This window comes from Colletotrichum acutatum (assembly GCF_030867785.1).
Source record: "Colletotrichum acutatum strain CBS 112980 chromosome Unknown BDZ83scaffold_24, whole genome shotgun sequence".
NCBI classification, from domain to species: domain Eukaryota; kingdom Fungi; phylum Ascomycota; class Sordariomycetes; order Glomerellales; family Glomerellaceae; genus Colletotrichum; species Colletotrichum acutatum.
The window spans coordinates 161,118-177,113 of record NW_026849018.1 but is presented as its reverse complement, the minus strand read 5'-3'; the positions used below and the strand labels follow the sequence as shown (position 1 = coordinate 177,113).

Below are 15,996 nucleotides of genomic sequence, written 5' to 3'. Positions count from 1 at the left end.
GACTCTTGCCTGGTGCATTCTTTCACTACCTCTCTACGATACGCAGCGACAGCCTCTCTGCACCCTTGACGAACGACGAGAGAACCATCCGCGGTTCCACGATACGAAACACACGAATACACACGTCCTTGTTTGGTGGGGTTGGAAGCTTCATCGTCCCACCCGCCGCCCGTGTTTCCCTCCACGTCATAGCAAACGACGTTCCGGTCCGGCATCGTCAAGCTGGGGAAGCGCAAACTCTCCGACGGGGAGACACCTGATCCCAATAAGAAAACCATGGCTGTACGTCGTCGCCGTATCGCCTCCGTCTACATACCCCGCATCGTGCATCGCGCCGCTGACTTGGAGACTCCCTAGGATAAGAAGCTACCAGAGGTCGACCTGGTGACCCGCATGCAGGTCGACGACTCCGTCGTCGGAAACACCGAGATCGATGAGTCGCTCTACAGTCGCCAGCTCTATGTGCTTGGCCACGAGGCCATGAAGCGCATGGGCGCTTCCAACGTCCTCATTGTCGGTCTCAAGGGCCTGGGTGTCGAGATCGCCAAGAACATTGCCCTTGCCGGCGTCAAGAGCCTGACACTCTACGACCCCGGTCAGGTCGCCCTCGCCGACCTGTCCTCACAGTTCTTCTTGCACCCCGAAGACGTGGGCAAGCCGAGAGATGAGGTCACCGCCCCGAGAGTCGCCGAGTTGAACGCATACACCCCCGTCAAGGTCCATCAGTCGTCAAGGTGAGTGTAGAAGCCCTCTAACGAGACAACGCTAACAGAGACAGCCTGGGCGAGAACCTCTCCCAGTTTGACAAGTACCAGGTCGTCGTCCTGACCAGCCTGCCGCTGAAGCTGCAGGCGCTGATTGGCGATTACTGCCACTCCAAGGGCATCTACGTCGTGGCCGCCGATACCTTTGGTCTTTTCGGTTCGATTTTCTGCGATTTCGGCGCCGACTTCACCGTCATCGACCCGACCGGCGAGGCCCCCCTGACCGGCATCATTGCGGGCATCGACGAGGAGGGCCTGGTTTCGGCGCTTGACGAGACCCGCCACGGCCTCGAGGACGGCGACTATGTCACCTTTTCAGAAGTCGAGGGCATGGAGAAGCTCAACGGAGGCGAGCCGCGAAAGATTACCGTCAAGGGCCCGTATACCTTTTCCATCGGCGACGTCTCCGGTCTCGGCCAGTACATCCGCGGCGGTCTGTACCAGCAGGTCAAGATGCCCAAGAAGATCAACTTCAAGAGCTTCTCTGCCGCGCTCAAAGAGCCCGAATTCATGATTTCAGACTTTGCAAAATTTGACCGCCCTCAGCAGCTTCACCTGGGTTTCCAGGCCCTGCATGCCTTTGTGGAGAGCCAGGGCCGTTTCCCGAACCCCCTGGACGACGCGGATGCGACTGTGATTCTGCGCTCCGCCGAGGCGTTTGCCAAGGCAGAGGGCGTCGAGGTGGAGTTTGACGAGAAGCTCCTCAAGGAGCTGAGTTACCAGTCCCTTGGTGACCTGAACGCCATGGCTGCCCTGTTTGGTGGAATCGCGGCGCAGGAAATCCTCAAGGCCGTCTCGGGCAAGTTCCAGCCCATCCAGCAGTGGATGTACTTTGACTCGCTCGAGTCTCTGCCGACCAGCACCGCCCGCACCGCCGAGCTGTGCAAGCCTCTCGGCACCCGCTACGACGGCCAGATTGTCGTCTTTGGCCGCGAGTACCAGGACAAGATTGCCAACCTGCGGCAGTTCCTCGTTGGAGCCGGCGCCATTGGCTGTGAGATGCTCAAGAACTGGGCCATGATCGGTCTCGGAACCGGCCCCAAGGGTCAGATCACCGTCACCGACATGGACTCCATTGAGAAGAGCAACCTGAACCGCCAGTTCCTGTTCCGCCCCAAGGATGTTGGCAAGATGAAGAGCGACTGCGCTGCCGAGGCCGTGCAGGCGATGAACCCCGACCTGAACGGCCATATTGTGTGCCTCAAGGATCGCGTGAGTCCCGAGACGGAGGAGACCTTTAACGAGGAGTTCTGGGGCAATCTCGACGGCGTTACCAACGCGCTGGACAACGTCGAGGCCAGAACGTACGTCGACCGCCGCTGTGTCTTCTTCCGCAAGCCGCTCCTCGAGAGCGGAACGCTCGGAACCAAGGGCAACACCCAGGTCGTCCTCCCCCATCTGACCGAGTCGTACTCCTCCTCGCAGGACCCCCCTGAGAAGGAGTTCCCCATGTGCACCGTCAAGAGTTTCCCCAACAAGATTGAGCACACGATTGCGTGGTCCAAGGACCACATGTTTGAGAACCTCTTTGTCACGTCTCCCTCGACGGTCAACCTGTACTTGACGCAGCCCAACTACATTGAGGGTACGTTGAAGCAGGGTGGCAGCGCCAAGCTGACGCTCGAGACGCTGCGCGACTACCTCACGACGGACCGCCCGCGAACCTTTGAGGACTGCGTTGCGTGGGCGCGCATTCTCTTTGAGAAGGAGTTCAACAACAAGATTCAGCAGCTCCTGCACAATTTCCCCAAGGACTCGACGACGTCGACCGGCACCCCCTTCTGGTCCGGTCCCAAGCGCGCGCCTGAGCCGCTCAAGTTTGACGCCAACAACCCCACACACTTTGCGTTCGTCGTGGCGGCCGCCAACTTGCACGCTTTCAACTACAACATCAAGTCGCCCGGCACCTCCAAGGACATTTACCTGCGCGAGCTCGACAACATCATCGTGCCCGAGTTCTCACCCGCCGAGGGTGTCAAGATCCAGGCCAACGACAGCGATCCTGTGAGTTCATAGTCTATGGAGTACATATGCAGATAACTAACATACGTAGGACCCCAACGCCGACGCGGGCAGCTCCTTTGACGACAACGACGAGCTGCAGAAGCTCATCGGCAGCCTCCCTTCGCCTAACGAGCTTGCCGGCTTCCAACTGCAACCTGTGGACTTTGAAAAGGACGACGACTCGAACCACCACATTGACTTCATCACGGCGTGCAGTAACCTCCGCGCGGCCAACTACAAGATTGAGCAGGCCGACCGTCACAAGACCAAGTTCATTGCCGGCAAGATCATCCCGGCGATTGCGACGACGACGGCGCTCGTCACGGGCCTGGTGATTCTGGAGTTGTACAAGGTCATTGATGGCAAGGACGACATTGAGCAGTACAAGAACGGTTTCATCAACCTGGCGCTGCCCTTCTTCGGCTTCAGCGAGCCCATTGCCAGCCCCAAGGTGGAGTTCAAGGGCCCCAACGGTATTGTCAAGTTGGACAAGATTTGGGATCGTTTCGAGGTCAACGACATCACACTCAAGGAGCTGTTGGAGCACTTTGAGAAGCAGGGCCTCACCATCTCGATGCTCAGCTCCGGCGTCAGCTTGCTGTACGCCAGCTTCTTCCCCCCGGCCAAGCTCAAGGACCGCCAAAACCTCAAGCTGAGCCAGCTTGTCGAGACGGTGTCCAAAAAGCCCGTGCCGGCTCACCAGAAGGAGGTCATTTTCGAGATGGTGGCCGAGGACGTGGACGGCGAGGACGTCGAGGTTCCCTACATCAAGATGAAGATGGCGTAAGCGGGGCCGTGTGCAATTGATGATATCTGCCACGTTTGGCGAGGCTAGAAGCGCAGGGTTTTAGAATGGCCAGAAACTGTGGTCAGCCAAATAGGCAATAGGATCACGGAATAGAGCTCTTCACTGTTACTCTATGTGTGTACTCTGTGTGTTGTAGTGGTTTCCTATGTCGAGGGCGTTACTAAGCCCGCAGCCGCTAACGCAGACATTTGTAAGCACCCCTGCCGCTGGCGGCTCAGCGTGGGGAAGCGCCGGGTTTACGTCACCATTAGCAATTGCTTAGAATCGTCAAGCTGCCTTAGCGTAGCCGCGGGGTCTGCGAGTCAACATTGTAAAGGTAAGCTGCAGTTGTAGATTTGATAAGTTTATGAGAGCATTGAGCGACAAATCAACTCGTTCGATCCACTGCTTTGGAAGTAAACCCTGGGACTAAGTGGATTGCCCGCGCGGTTGATTGTAGTTTAGGGCGTTGGCTTTGTCGACCTTATCTAGACTATTGGCGTATAAGAGGCTCATCCGTCCACCCCGCACCTTCACTCAGCGCACGTCAACGACAAAGTACTTCATGAACACTGGTACCCCTGCACTCACTCGTCTCACGAGATCTCTCACGTCGACGACACGGAGAACATTGTACTTGCATACACACCAACCCGTCCGCGCATTCTCATCCGTCCCGCGTTTCGGTCGAGATAGGAGCGCATCTGTACAGTTTCACACGAGTGCTGTACGGAATCAACCAAGCAAGATGGTGTGTACCCACAGGCTCTGATGACGATGAAAATGGAATGAACAGAAAGATGCTGACGGTGAGGCATACAAGGCCGGCAAAGTCACAGACTGGGTGAAGCCCAACGACAAGTCGGGCGAGTTCAAGCGTCAGCAGAGCTCGTTCCGCAACTTCATCTCCCGCGAGGAGGGCGCCAAGTTTGCGCCTGAGAAGGGGCGGTATCATCTCTACGTCAGCTATGCGTGTCCTTGGGTGAGTTGTCTCTGTTTCTCACTCGCTGAAAGTGTCGATGAGGATGTGAGAAAGATAAGGATGAGTTCGTCTGACTTGTGAACAGGCTTGCCGGACGTTGATTACGCGCCAGCTTAAAGGTCTCGAGGACTTTATCAGCTATTCTGTTGTTCATTGGCACCTTGGCGAGAAGGGTAGGTCACCCCTTGGATTTTCCTCTCGTTATCTCATTGAAACACACATCTCATCTCAATGATCTCACCTGCTCATTGGGCCGGAACACCAACACCCAACAGAAGAAAACCCGCCTCAGAAAACAAGACTAACAACACAGGCTGGCGCTTCGTGACAAAGGACGAAAAGGACATCCCCGGAGCCCACGTCATCCCGGACCCCGTCCCGGGCCACGAGTCCTACACCCACCTCCGCGACCTCTACTTCGAGTCGGAGCCGGGCTACGAGGGCCGCTTCACCGTGCCCGTCCTCTACGACACCAAGCTCAAGACGATTGTCAGCAACGAGAGCAGCGAGATCATCCGCATGCTGTACACGGAGGTGTGTCATGATCCTCACTGTGGACCGTGAACGCAGGAAAGTGACCCCGAGAACTAACATAACCAGTTCGACGACCTCATTGACGAAAAATACCGCAACGTCAACCTCTACCCGGAATCCCTCCGCGCACAAATCGACGAGGCGAACGAGTGGACGTACGACAAGATCAACAACGGCGTCTACAAGTCCGGCTTCGCCACCACGCAGGAGGCCTACGAGCGCAACGTCGTCGCCCTGTTCGAGGCGCTCGACAAGGCGGAGGCGCACCTGAAAAGCACGGCGGCCGAGGGGCCGTATTACTTTGGCAAGGAGATTACCGAGGCCGATATCAGGCTGTGAGTTGACGTCTCTGTAGATCAGTCTTGGTATTTTGCTGACTCGGTACCGACAGATACGTGACCATCATCCGATTTGATGTAAGCCTCACCTCCTCACGCAATTATGATCTGGTGCTAACAAAACAGCCCGTCTACGTGCAGCACTTCAAGTGCAACATCCGCGACATCCGCTCCGGGTATCCCCTCATCCACAAGTGGATGCGCAACCTGTACTGGAACGTGCCGGCCTTCAAGGACACAACCCAATTCGAGCACATCAAGTGGCACTACACAAAGAGCCACACCCAGATCAACCCCTTCTCCATCAGCCCCGTCGGTCCTCTGCCGCACATTCTGCCCCTGGACGAGGAGGTGCCGGCCGCTAGCAAGTAGTTCATACGATACAAATTGAATACGAACTGTCTTCAATAATGATATATATACTCTGACGCGAATGCTAAAACTCCAGTCATCCGCCATGCGGTGTCCCAAACCAAATAACAACATCTGTCTGCCCGGGCGACTTGATCCAGTATTATGCTAAATTCCGTTTTATATTTCAAAAATAACATGCTCCTCCCGGGCCCCCCAGTCAAACTAAAAGAGATCCGTCGACGTAAAGTCGGCCTTTTTGGTGTCCCCAATCCAGAAATGATGCATTAAATTAGTTTAAACTGATCACAATTGACCAGACAACAGCGCCTCGGTTGCTAGAAAGAGTTAGCACGTGCTTCAAATACCATGGACGAAAGACATACCACTGTTGATGTATTGCCGCTTGGCATCGAGGGGAACGCCGAAGCGGCGCTCCAGCTCCTGCTTGATACCCTTCTTCGTGACGGTCATGAGGTCGGCCGTCCGCAGGATCTCGCGGATCTCGGCCAGGAGGGCGTCGTCGCTGGGCAGGCCCACCATGTCCTCGGGGGAGAAGAACTGGGAGCCGCCAAACTGGCTGTTGCGGTTGCCGCCGGCGTCCGAGGCTGCGAGCGACATGCGCGAGTGGTTGCGCTGCTCGTAGCCCATGCCGGGGGCCCTCGGGGGTGCGTAGCCGCCGGCAATGGAGCCGGGACGGCTGTGGTAGCCGTACTCGGAGACGGGGACCTGGCCCTTGGTGGCGTAGCTGTAGCCAGAGACCTCGGAGCGGGCGTCCTCGCGGACCGTCTGGGCGTCCCAGAGTTCGGCCTGGTACTCCTCCCACTTCTTCTTGGGGATGACAGAGGGGTCGAACTTGCCCTCGTCGGAAATGACAATCTTCTTGCCCGACTCGCCGGCAATGACACGCGTGTTACCCCAGTTGAAGTCGTCCATGTGCCAGAAGGCGTACAGAGGCAGGGCGAAACTGAAGACGGGAATGGCCAGGATGTACAGAATCATCCAGCCAATCATCTCCCACTTGCGGCGAACGATAAAGATGATGGCCTGCAGACCGTAAATGGCACCAAGCATGATGAAAGCCGTGACCGGCACCACGCTGGGGTTCAGGGCGACGGTGACAATCAGGTAGATGATGTAGGCGACAACGACGGGCTGGACGACGGTGGACAGCAAGTCGACGAAGACAATAAAACGCATGGAGAAACAGCAGAAACCGCAGAGCTGGGACATGGGGATGAGCTCCATGAGGTTGTGGACGGTCGAGTTGATCCAGCGACGTCTCTGCGAGAGGAAGACGGACCAGGAATCGGGCGCAATGGTGTAGGCGTGGGCGCGGTTGGTATACTTTGTCTTGTACGAGTTGTGGAACTTGAGCAGCAGCGTCGTCAGGTATCGATCCTCACCGAGGTGGAGCAGGTTCTTCATGTGCAGCGTGTCGACACGGATGGTCGAGTAGGCCTCGACGACTTCGCGACTGACAAACAGGGGCTTGCCGCTCTCGGAGGCGCGGATGCGGTACATGGAGAAACAGCCGGGCAAACAGGTGACACTGCCAAACAGACTCTCAAAGGCCTTTGTCAAGTTGTGGGAAATCCAGTACTCGTAGACCTGGATCATGGTGACGAACGAGGCCTTTGCGTTGGTCAGCGCCGTCTCACCGCACACGGCAATGAGGCGGGTGTCGTTGAGGAAGGCGGCGACCATGCGGGTGGCGGAATCGGGTGCGACGACGGTATCGGCATCGATCTGGAACATGAACTCGTAGAACGTTGGGTTGACACCGATGATGTTGCGGATTTGATGGTACATTTCGAGCTCGAGAGGACTCATGGGCAGGTTGTAGTGGACGCGGTTGAGGAAACGCATAATGACCATCTGAGAATCACGCTTGCCACGGTTACCGGGGCGGGACACCTCGGACGGCTTGCCAATCTTGACGACAACCATGAACGGGACAATGTGACCCTGGACTTCGTACAGACCCGAGTAGATCTTGCCCATGTTGTGCTGCTTCTGACCTTCACCGAGCGACTCGAAGCTGAGGGGTTCGGGGTCGACGGTATCGGAAACACCCAGAATGTCGAGCACGATGCGCGGCGTCGGCTTGTCGTTGCCCTGACCGATAATCATACCGTCGCAGATAACGACGAGGAGCTTGCGCTTATCGTCGTAATGCATGCGGGCGACGGAATCAATGGCACGGCGAAGAGCCTCCTCGTCTTCGGTGTAGGCGGGAATCTGGCACATGACAAACTTGTCGAGGTTCTCCGGCACGTTCTTGCCACCGAATTGGAGCGCGGCCAAGAACTTGAAACCAAGAATGGCGCAGAGGATGATGGAGATGGCGAGGACGAGGTACTCAGCAAACTGACAGCGGACCGAGTTACGCGTGTCAACGTCGCCGACGTAGAACAGGTTGTCGAGACACGTCTTCATGCGCTTCTTGGCGGCGGTATCGAGCGACAGCTTCTCCCAGAGGTCCGTGAGATCGGTTCCCGACTTGCCCTGGAACAACTGCACGACGGCGTCGTCCATGAAGCTGGTGAGGGAGGAATCATCGGGAACGGACTCGCCCGCCTTGGCTTGCATCTTGAGACCACCGTTCATGTACTGGGTGAGATCGTACACGCGGCCGCCCATGTAGGCAATGTTCTGCTGCTTGTTGGCGAGGGTCTTGATGTACTGGGGCGAGTAGCCGACGGTGCCCTTCTTGTAGTTGGACTTGAGCATGATCATCTGCTCATAGTACCAATCAGGACGGCTGTCGTTGGTGAAGTAGCGGAAGTCGTGATACTTGAAGTTGAGGTCGGTCGACGTGAGCTGCGCGGAGCCCGTGAGGTTGGTGTTGCGGTAGTCCAACGTGACGTGGGGGTCGACGGAGCCGTCCTTGCCCTGGCACAGAGCGTTGACCTGGACGGGGAACAGAGTGCTGATATCCTTGCCGGCGTAGTTCTTGAGCTGCTTGTTGGTAACGTACGGCGGGTAGTGGCGGGGGGCGTAGGCACCCAGGTCGATGACCACGCCGCGGATGGCGACGTAGGCCGAGTTGTCGTCCTGGCCGTCATTGGAGGACAGTTCCTCGGCGCTGTAGACGTGTTGGGTGGGGCAGATGAGCTTGGGGAATACGACAATGAAGAAGGCGGCAAAGAGACAGAAGAGCCAGATGAGCATGTTGATGGCGAACTTTTCTCTCCATGCCACGCGAATGTCCTTGCGGGGCATGCGGCCCATCTTGCGGATGGCAATGTCCGGCACGAACCAGGTCATGAGGTAGACCATAAACACCCACCGCTTACGGCTGGCGCTGTCCTTGAACTCTTCAACCTCCTCGAGGTTCTTCTCGTTGCCGCGCTCGGCCATCTGCTCGCGGGTGTCGAGGTTCTTGAACATGTCACCACCGCCAAACGCGGAGACGCCGGCTTCCGACCGCGCATCGGAGCCGTCCTGGCCGCCAAAGTAGCCGCCCTTGCCCTTTTCGCCGTACAGCAGAGGCGTGCCACCGGCAGAGAGCAGGCGCTCCTTGGAAGCGGCAAAAGGGGTGTCCTGGGGAGTCAGGCCGTCGCCGTTGTCGGATGGCAAGGCGTAGCGGCCGGTGGCAGAGGCGCCGTCCGACAGCTGGGCGACCTCCATCCAACATCGCTCGCTAAGGAAGACACCGGTCGATCCGATACGGACCTCGTTGGCGGGCCAGTGCCTGTCTTCGACCACGAGTTCGACACGCTCCCTCTCGGTGCCGACAAGGATGGTGTCCGAGTCGGCAAGACCGAGGAACTCACCAAAGGGGAGGAACAAACTAAAGTCTGCCGAACGCAGGCGCTGGCTAATCTCGGCAATACCAAATGTCTGCACCTGGGTGCGGACACACTTGCTATCAAACTGGTTGGCAATGCGTCGGTCGTTGGGCTTCAGGCAGAAGACAAAGTACGAGTTGCTGCTGGGGTCGGCAACGGACTTGGTGACGTTGTCCAGGGACGCAAGGAATTGACCAGAGGCGCCCTGCTCCGACGCCTGCAGCTTGTTGCCGCCAGACTGCGAGTTGCCCTCGCTGAGTCTGTCCAGCTCGTCCTGGGCAGCCTCGTCCTGCTGCTGCTGGTACTGCTGGATGCGGCGCTGGTTGCGAGCGGTCCTGGTGGTCTTGCGGGACATGACACTGGGCGCCCTCGTAGGCTTGGAGCTGATGGTGGCCTGCATGACCGTCGACCTCTCCTTGGGGTGGGTGACGGTCTTGAGGGCCTCCTGGCCAAAGAGGCGGGCGACAAACTCGCTCTTGGTCGAGTTGATCATGTTGAGCAAATCACCGGAAATGACCTCGCCGTTCTCCTCAATAATGTCCTTGACGGGGTAGTCGACCTCGCCGGCAAAGTGCTTAACGGTAAAGAGGGCATTCGTGTTCTCGGTGTAAAAGTTGCTGCCGGGCAGTCTGGTGTTGGCAGAGCCGGGGGTGATGGCCGGGTTCTTGCCCTCGAAGCGCTTGCGCAGACTCTCGAGGAACTGCACGTCGGTACGGTTTCTGCGTGTCTGGTCGTCGAGGATGCTGAGCAAGCCGTTTCCAGGCTTGAGCAGACCCCTGACGGCGTCCGAGTTGTCAAAGTAGCTCGTGGCCGCCACGCTGACCTCCTCGTTCTCCAGCATGTCTGCCTTGCGGTCGAAGAAGTTTTGCAGGGTGAGGTTGTAGAGGGCCTCGCAGGCGGCGTTGTTGAGCAGCTGGTCGAGCGCCGAGTGGGTGGACGCTTGCTGGGCAAAGCCGGGGAAGTCAATAATGGAAATGGTGTTGGCGACGCTGTCCTCGGGTGCGCAGAGTCTCTGGTTGATGGACTCGACAATGTAGGCCACCAAGAGCGAGTAGAGAGTGCGGGCGAGCTCGTTGGCGTGCGAGCGGGCGCCGGCGGGGTCCAGCATGACGGTGACTCTCTCCTTGTGAATCATCTTGGTCTTGTAGGAGAGAGTGGTCTGTAGGTCCTGGGAGCTGACACCCAAGAAGGCAGCGACAATGGTAAGGACATCCTTGTTCTTGACGGCCGTGACGGTCTGGGCACCCTCGTGGGAGAAGCCGCCGCTGTCGTCACCCTGGGCTTGCGTGTCGGACGTCGTCTCGAACTCGAGCTGGCCAATGTGCAGAATCGTGGCCAGGACCTGGCAGATCTCGGCAATCTCACTGCGAGGGAACTCGAGCTTCTTGAGGGCGTTCTTGAAAACCTGGAACCCTTCCGTGTCGTTGATACCGACCTTGAGCTGGGTCGGGTGACCCAGGTACTTCCACCTCTTCTGAGCAACGCCGGCCGGCGTCTCGAATCCAAGATGGGCCTTCTCGGCCGCGCTGGTGCCGGCCATCAGGTAGTACAAAACATGGAAGTTACGCTCTCCCGTCGGGATATCCGTGATACGGCTACGCTCGAGTCTGTGGTCGAGCAGCTTGGCACCAATCAGGACCGGGTTGGTCGTGGTAGCCGTGTCATACTGCAGCTCGTAGAACAAACCGGCCTTGGAGGCTGTGGGAGTAGTGGCGGTCTTGGTCGTCGTCAAGGTATCAAAGACGTAGGCGGCCAGAGAGACCTTGGTCGACAGAGGGGTGGAGGACTTGCCGAGGAACGCGGTCAGGAGGTGAGATCGAATGGTTGATTTTCCGGAGCCGGATTCACCCCTATTCTCGTTAGCCATGGCCTTTGATATTGTCAGAACGTCACATACAAAAACACGACGGATTGGTTCTCCGATCTGTGACCCAATCTGATCCATGCCCGGTCCGCGATGTCCTCGGCGCCGCCCATGGCGCTTCCCTCCTTGCCGCCATCGGGACCCTTTGAGGAAGACGTGTAGGTGTTGAGAGAGATGAGGGCGTGGGACGAAAGGCGAGCAGTCGGTAGCGACACGTGGAAACGACTGGCCAAGTGTGCCGTCAACTGCGTGTCTGATTGTGAATGTGCGGGTAGCGAGGGTAGAGAAGGTTGAGTGTGAGCGCCTCCGCCGCTCCCACCGATGGGAGGCAGGTTCATCGCCATGTTGGGCACGACGACGCCAACGTCGATGGGCTCGAGATACGCGAAGTGTAGTCAATGGCGGGGCTTTTCGAACGAGAGGCTTTGGTCAAAGGGGGGTCGATATTCGTCGTGTAGAAAGAAGAGTCTTGAGATGTTGATTAACCGTCAAAGAGCTCAGATTAGTCGTGATAGTAGTAGGTAAACAGGGAGATTGGCCGAAACCCAAACGAAAGGAGATGTACAAATTGCCAGACTAGGAAACGAGTGTGCACGGAGAAGTGAGGAAGAGGAATTGAGGATTCGGAAACAGCAGCGATTTGGGATAGCGAGGCTGAAGGTGGGAAAAGCTCGAGGCACAAAACGAACGAAGTAGTCGCTGGTGAAGTGCTGGCAAAGGTCAAGGACGTCCCGATTTTTCGTGCTCTCTCGCCGTCGGCGGTCTCCCTCACTCTCTCTTCTCTACACAGTACGCAGTCCGCAGTATGGTAAGGGAGCGTAACCAGGGGGAGGGGGGTGGGCAACGGGCACCAGGAAAGGGGATTGTTTTCTTTGGGTACCGAAAGTGCTGCTCTCACGCGAAGGGTGGTCCGGCGGGCGACACGAACACGAGACGCACGACTCGCCCATACGAACTCTGTGCCACAGCACCACCCACACACTGTGGGCTGTTGAGAAGCCCGAGGAGTCGACATCAGCTGCCTGAAGCATTGCCTCCCGTCTGTACGGGCAGCTGTGGCCTCGAGGGGTGTCGCCGGCGAAGACGAAATTGACAGACCCCTCCCCCCTGCTCGAATTTCTTCTCGATTTTTCTCCCCCTTCCTTTTTTCCCTGATCTCGGTTCTCATCGCGGAAGCCACATTACACTGTATTTCCCTGTACCCGTCATTTCCTCCGCGGGACTCCTATATTCCTTGCGTTCCCCTGTATTTTCAGCGGTTCTGTGCGGGGTCTCTTGAGCTTGTTCGACATGGAGCACGTTCTGTGCAATGATGCTTGTTGTGTTGCGCGAGGGCAACAAGACTCGGTATGGCACCAGGCTGCGAACGTACGCAGTCCACGCAGTATATAGTCAGATCATTAGGAGACGTGGATTCAGGAGACCGATCATCATCAGGGCCATAACCGCGCTCCAAGGGTTGGTCCAAAGGCTGCAAGTGGTCTCCGCATATTCCCATAAACCATGAAGACGCGACTTGGCAGCCTGGCTGTGACAACATTGAGCGGGCTTCGGTACCAGGGGCGAGTGCCAGTGGTTCTGCTGAGAATGCAGAGCTGGCACTGGCCAGGGCATCGTCCAGCATGAAGAATGCACGCGTCTCGCATCACGGTGTGTATTTCGCTTCTCTCCTGGTCCCGAGTCGATGCCAAGAGCATAATAACAGCCCTCAACTTTGTCCCCAACAGGTAGCATCGAATCGTAGAAGCAGAGGCGAAAAGTGTGGTCGAAACAACAAATCAAGGTCCGCTCCGCCGGAAGTCTGTTCAACAATCCCTAAACCTTGTGGTGGCTGTTAGCGGACGGATTGGTGCGGTGGCGCCCCAACATCGTGCTTCTCCGCGAATACCGGTACCTTGGGCAGCCAGCTTGAACAGTACACAGCTGCTGTGCTCCGGGGCCGTTGACGGGGGACCTGCTGGCACCGGGGCGCCATGATGGATCACCTCACACTCGACGGCGCCGTGTTACTCACTACCACTTGGACGTTGGCGCTGGCCGACGGTTTCCAGCGCGCCGCTAGACTCTCGTCCCGATGAGCGCAGCCAACGGAGGGCGCGGGCTGCTGCTGCATCCATGTCAGCCGATGGGAGCGCTGATATAATACAAGAAGGACAAGCAGACCACAGACGCTGAGGCTGTTGCGTTCCAGCGGCCAGTGCCTGAAGATCGGCCGCCTTCAGATCCTGAGATGGCTCAAGGGAGAGCCAACGGGTCGACTCCGCCCGGGCGAGATTGGCTGATCGGACCGGTGCGTGGAGAGAAATGTTGTCATCAATGATGCTGTTGACCCGGCGTCTCGAGGAATGCAACGTGTAATTGCGTCTCATCCCTATTCTGGGACAAAGCAATTCGGGTCCCGCAGAATTCTTTGTTTACACGGCTGTGGCTGACAGCACGTTGGAGTGTAGTGCTTCAAGGCAGTTTGAGTTTGGATATCGAGCATGATGCATGATTGATGAGCAGGATTCTGCGGTTCATCCATGATGTTAGGATGGCAGGCGGCAGACGGTCCAAGCCGCGCATGTCCCTGTGGTCTGGGGCGGCAGACGTGGAGGAGGCGGGCTGATTACCTCGAATTATCGTCGTCTCAATTAGAGAAGAGAATTGTGGACATGTGGATGGGACGGGAGGTACTTCCGAGCGGTACATGTACGTACAGTGCAAATAGTGCGGATCAATTGTGCAGCCGCGTTCCCCGGGGTGTCGGTGCTTATGGATCCGAGGGAACGTACCTTGGTCATCAGCGACCTCATTATTCTTGTTACGGACACCTCAAAGTCCTCATTTGCAGTCTGAACACTCCCGGAGGCTGGACATGCAGGGCGAGACACTCGATGAAGAACCAGTGAGCCACCAGAGAAAATTCAGCAAGGAAAGAAAAGAAAAAGGGGGCACCGATGCAGATTGCAAAAGCATGGGGATTAATCCATTGGATCTGAAAGCAGCCGGCGAGTTCCCATCGGCCGCTAAAAGGTCCAAAAAAAGACCTGCAGCACATGATAATGGGGCTCATGGTTCCTTGCGGGCATAGCGTGTGTCCATAAATCAAGGTAAAGCAGAAAACCCTGTGTTTGGCGGGAACGTAAAAATTGCACACTCACACGCTCCATAGGGAAAAAGACAACAACAATGCGGCGCTCAAGGGCACAGCCTCACGCCGAGACCCCGTCATGCCAGTCATTCAAACCAACCACCAACCACTCCGCTCCATTCAGCCAAGCCAAATCCGACCCTCTCCTCTTCCGCTGACCAATGGCTCAGATTCCATGATCACGCTGTCAGCAACAGACACGAAGGTCGCGGGTCACACTCGAGTCTGTCTGCTCTCGCACCCGCCATCGCGGCTCCGCTTGAGGTGGCCCTGTCAGCGGCAATTGGCGATAACAACAAAGATGTTCTCACTGCTCAGTGCTTCAATACGAACAACACCAAAATGCACCGCCCTCCATCTATCCCCTATGTACGAAGTAGATACACAGCTCCATTAGCCTGCCGCGAGAGTTGCTGCACCCGCCACTACATTGCAGGCAAAATCGGACGCTTACGACGTTGTGCTCAAAAGCTTATGCATGATCACAACACAATTCCATCACGGTCGCCATGACCGAGTCAATAGATGCACCTGCGTGGATCCGATAGAGTATTGCCGGCACCAGCAATACTACTTTCAGGGGAGCACAACACTACTACGCAGCAGCCTCTACGCTGCAGCACGCCGTGATGCCATTGCCAGCACCGACTTGTTGAAATCCTGCTTGGCCCTTCAGACGCTTGGAAAACACCCGCTCTCGCATCGGCATGCACTTCCTCTCTCAGCAGGGAGCAACAGTAGCAACATCTGATGCACCAAATGACAAACGGTGCGATCGGATGGGTGGGCCGACTCTCGTCTCCATGGGCTCGTATTTGTTCCAAGAAAAGGACTGCCCGCGGCCAGATCTACAGTCGTTGCCAGGCTAGCCGGGACTTTCGTTGGCCACCACAGGATGTGCGACTGACGACTGTGGACTCGTGGAGACGGGCTCTTGGGGGCCCTTCCAGCTGGATCCTGATCACCCGGGGTGGTTGGCACTTGGATCCACGTCGTTTTCCTTTGGGTTCGAATCTGGTTTTGGCCGTGTTGCACCTCTGTCTCTGTTCAAGTATCGATGGAGCCAAGCCTCGTCCTGGTGTTCCATACTGACGAGCTTCCCAGATCTCACTTGAACATCAGCCATCAGGTCAGCTCCAGCCTCAATGTCAGCGTCCGTCGCGGAGCAGCCCTCGAGGAGCGGAAGAGTGCATCAAGTATGATATTCCTACAGTGCGAAGCAGCTCTCAGCCTTCAGCAGAACGGTCTGCTCCAGGTACTCCTCCGTGGTGCTAGGTACATGCGGTCGGGCTAAGTTTAGGGACCCGGGCTTGACGGCAACGTCGCCAGGGTTCCCCTTCTGATGGCAAAAATTTGGCCGGGGGCCTCTGGACTGAGACTATGCGTCTTTGGACCGTATCGCCCGCCCCAGTTCAGGGGTCAAGACAAGGAAGCCCAGAGGAAGA

At 57.2% G+C, this 15,996-nt stretch overlaps 2 protein-coding genes across 2 annotated transcripts; one reads left to right on the top strand and one right to left on the bottom strand.

Annotated features, from left to right (window-relative positions):
* Positions 1–276: 276 nt before the first annotated feature.
* BDZ83DRAFT_649559 (ubiquitin-activating enzyme E1 1) lies at positions 277–5,781 on the top strand (the record flags this gene model as incomplete). Its single annotated transcript, XM_060510292.1, has 10 exons — positions 277–282; positions 358–734; positions 773–2,768; positions 2,818–3,551; positions 4,048–4,306; positions 4,352–4,537; positions 4,623–4,710; positions 4,851–5,071; positions 5,138–5,406; positions 5,463–5,781. 10 exons carry the CDS (start codon positions 277–279, stop codon positions 5,779–5,781), a joined length of 4,455 nt encoding a protein of 1,484 aa, XP_060367497.1.
* A 285-nt stretch (positions 5,782–6,066) lies between these two features.
* Positions 6,067–11,762, bottom strand: BDZ83DRAFT_749992 (chitin synthase; the record flags this gene model as incomplete). Its single annotated transcript, XM_060513857.1, has 3 exons — positions 6,067–6,098; positions 6,147–11,404; positions 11,452–11,762. The coding sequence occupies 3 exons, from the start codon at positions 11,760–11,762 to the stop codon at positions 6,067–6,069; spliced, it is 5,601 nt and encodes a 1,866-aa protein (XP_060367496.1).
* Positions 11,763–15,996: the final 4,234 nt, after the last annotated feature.